A 3,539-nucleotide genomic window follows, 5' to 3' on the forward strand; every position below is an offset into this window, starting at 1 on the left:
TGTACCTTTATATTCTAGGTACAGACATGAGACTGATGTCAATCTTCTCATCTAACTCTCTGCAAAAAAAAACAAATTAATATTTCCAAAGCACTTGGTGCTGAGGGGCACTTACCCATCCTTGAGGTAAGTGAAGAGTATTTGTTTTGCTGCGTCTTCAGGTGGATCTACTGAGAGTTCCTGCTGTCCTTTCAGAAGATCAGGAGTTACCTGGTTAGGAAATATACAGCAAATAAATACATCCTTTTAAATTACAACTGTTCCCTAGCGTAAATCCTTTTACCTGTGTATCTCTCTCATCAGAGTCATCAGTCTGGTCACTGCATGATCTGGAGCGTTTCTCTGCTCTCTGAAGTAGGCCTACTTTTGGAGTCTGTGGAGATGTCGTCTCTTTTCCATTCTGTGCTTTCAGCGGTGTGCTGGGCTTGTTCTCCTCCCTCCTGCCTGCCAAAGAGGCCTCTCCGCTGAGGAGTCGAGCCCTAGCTGACCCGGGAGGATATATCCCACCTGGAGTCTTGCCCCTGATGCCCTTCAGAGATGAGGCTCTGCTGGAGGAAGACGATGAGGACGAGGAGTCTGAAGTTCGACCACTGTCTACGCTGCGTGACCTCCGACACTGCTCTGGGTCCAACCTGTTCCTCGGGCCTCCCCTTCCCCTCCGCTGGCTGCTGTTAAACTGGCTTATTAGCTTCCCTACAGATAAGATAGAGTCTGTCTCCACTGAGTTTGGGGACCTTGCAGGGAGCTGTCGACTTAAAGGAGATGCCTTGTTTTGGGCCACCTCACTCTGTTCTCCCTCTGGGCCCTCAGCAGGCAGAGGGATCCTGGGTTTGCTCACATTAGCAGTCTGGGTTGTCTCAGGAAGTAGGCCGGCGTTCAGCTGACCAGGTCGAGCGACTGAAGCTGCTGAAGGAATGACCAGGTTCAGGTTATTACTTTCAGGGTCGTAAGGTCTCAGAATCTCCGGGTGTTTCTGATAATGAAACCCGGAGGAGGTTGCAGTCCTTTGTGACTCAGACGGAGAGTGTCTTTCATCTGCAGACCTCGTGACCATGCCTGGATTGTACCCCGCCTGGTGAGTGATGACAGAGATGTCCTGGTGGCTCTCCTGGCCTGAACTGTTCAGAACCACGTACGGTTGACCTTTAATCCCTTGGACCTGCACCCTGACTCCAAACAAGCTCTCCCGGCTGCCTCTGGGACTGTGTTGCTGCATGGAGCTCAGTCTGTGAGACTCCATTGCGACTCTGCAGGGTTAACAGGTGAACTGGTGGGGAAAAACAAACCGGTATGTTAAAAATGACACTGAAGGAGGTTAAATCCTGCATGGGAATTGAAGACTGATGCATCAGGTTGGTCAGGCTGAGGTTCGTGTTTACACAACATTGGAGCAAGGTCAGAGCACACACTGGGACACAATGACAGACATCCAGGCAGCTCCTCATACAGCTGCGCTCAGTCGACGTAAAAGACAGAATAATTGGACACTGAGAAGAGCCTGATATTGCTGTGCAATGAAAACAGCTCCTTCTGTGTGCTCATGACAGTGTACTATTGTACAGCCAAAGCTGAGCCAACTGCATGACGACTACAACTGACCGAGGTCTCCGAGGTGTCGTCACCCACTTCATGGTGTAACACTTGAGGAAAACGTTTGTCAACAAATGTGTTACTGTGAGGCTGAAACACAAGAACACAAGAGGTGTTGTGCAGCAGACAAAACGGTATCTTCTTCAGAGCACCATCCTAAGTGCGGTCACTTTAACTGATAAGATTGCGGCTCATTTATAATTAAATCAGAATCAGAATCATTATCAATGATCAATCAATCATAAGTACGTTTTTACACATACAAGGAATTTGCCTTGGTGCATTGGTGCATAAAAATCAGATAAAAATAAAGTACTTTTTAAAATATAAATAAATACAGATAAGGATTATAGTATTAATTTTAATAAATAATCAGAACCATTGTTAACCATTAATAAACCATTTACTAATACTTTATGGATCAGCCATTGTAAGTCATTAATGAGAATAACTTTTGGGTTGCCAGGTTGTGGAAAATCTTCCTCCAGCATGACTTTATCTTTGTAGCAAACTCTTAAATTCATGAGGAAGTCCCCTCAAATGGACTGTTTGACCACCAACATCCATTTAGCCACACTAATAGTATAAATATAGTAATAGTAATAATAGTAGTATAATAATGTGGATTACAAACTTTAATGACATTAAGTTATTAACATTGGCGACTTATCAAAAAATAGTTGGTCAAATTGAAGGAGTTAGCTAAAAATACAGTACATGTCATTTACTGGAGGAGCATTTTTCACAACCTGGCAACCTAAATGATACTCTGTGAAATCTAAGGTATTAACCATTAATAACACCAGTGCAGCTTATAAACACTTTATAAGTGTACTATGTTAGAAAGTGGTAAAATAAGCTATTTGTCTAAAGTTTTTATGTTTTATTTTGGCTCCTCACTTTTTATCTTAGTCGTCAGTCTTAACGTGTCAAATTCATGTTTCACTGTTTCAGTACATCAGTGAATCCCACACACACATACACAACCTACAAGAAGGATATGAAAATTAATTTGGCTGCGGATCTGCGTTTATCCGGTTTTACTTGATGGACTCACAGCTCACACAGTTCAACTTTTAACAAATAGGTTATAATTATAAAAAACAGACAAGCACATTAAAAGAAGGCACATAAAGACCCATTAAAGTATTATAAGAAGGACAAACTAACGGATAAAGTGAAGGTGGGGGAGAAAAAGTACATTAAGATCCCTGAAGTCACCACAGAGCACCGCAGACAGGCTGCACTCTTTGACTGCATGAGTAAAATACAAGTCGCTATAGAAGCAATATTTCTTATTTTAAGAAAACATCGTTTATAAAGACATCGGTCTGAGCTGAAACTTACCCGCTGTGTGTCCTGTCTGAGTGTTGAACAGAGTCTTCCTCCTCCTCCTCTGTCCTACCTCCGCCCGGACGCGATCACTCAGTCCCGCTCGGAGAGGCGTTCACTGCCTCCTCCGTGTCAGATATTCAAACCATATGACTGCTGCTGCTTCAGGGCCTCGTATAATCAAATATATATTAATTTATGGTAAAACTAATAATGAAGAGAACAATAGGACAATTTATCACGCTGTAATATTCTGATGATGAAGTCCTGAACTGTGTGTTGTGGGAACTATGACTAACAAAGACTGCTGGAGGGATAAAGGAGGTTAAAAGTTCCTATAAAAGTTTAAGGACACCTGGAAAAGTGTCTTTAATGAACAATACTATTGTTAGCAGTAACTAGCTACCAAACAGACATTTCCCCTCAGCTCTGTAAAGCACTTTGGGTTGCCTTGGGTATGAAATGTGCTTTATAAATAAATTTGCCTTGCCTCTAAACTTCACACGTGGTTTACTGTAAATCACTGCTAGAGGCTCAGAGAGGTAAAATTATTCAATATTAAAACGCAAAGACACTTAAAAAGTCACAAGAATTACTCCAGAATGTATTTATTACCC

The 3,539-nt window shown here is 42.5% G+C and overlaps 1 protein-coding gene across 4 annotated transcripts in view; it reads right to left on the bottom strand.

The window, feature by feature from the left end:
- The window catches only part of LOC118330559 (cingulin-like protein 1), a 12,516-nt gene extending 9,459 nt beyond the window's left edge, over positions 1-3,057 (bottom strand). The window contains exons 1-4 of one of the 4 annotated variants that reach the window (XM_035665143.1): positions 2,938-2,962; positions 1,600-1,680; positions 284-1,267; positions 116-210 (exon numbers count right to left, since the gene is read on the bottom strand). In XM_035665143.1, coding sequence (XP_035521036.1) covers positions 116-210; positions 284-1,240 — 1,052 coding nt within the window. In that variant the 5' untranslated portion in view covers positions 1,241-1,267; positions 1,600-1,680; positions 2,938-2,962. Of the gene's footprint in view, positions 1-115; positions 211-283; positions 1,268-1,599; positions 1,681-2,937 lie in introns of those variants that run through there. The other 3 variants (XM_035665144.1, XM_035665142.1, XM_035665141.1) reach the window with 3 other exon arrangements.
- Between the last annotated feature and the right edge of the window lie 482 nt (positions 3,058-3,539).

The sequence above is a fragment of the Morone saxatilis genome, unplaced genomic scaffold (genome assembly GCF_004916995.1).
Source record: "Morone saxatilis isolate NCDOM2014 unplaced genomic scaffold, NCSU_SB_2.0 Contig2, whole genome shotgun sequence".
Taxonomy (NCBI): Eukaryota; Metazoa; Chordata; class Actinopteri; family Moronidae; genus Morone; species Morone saxatilis.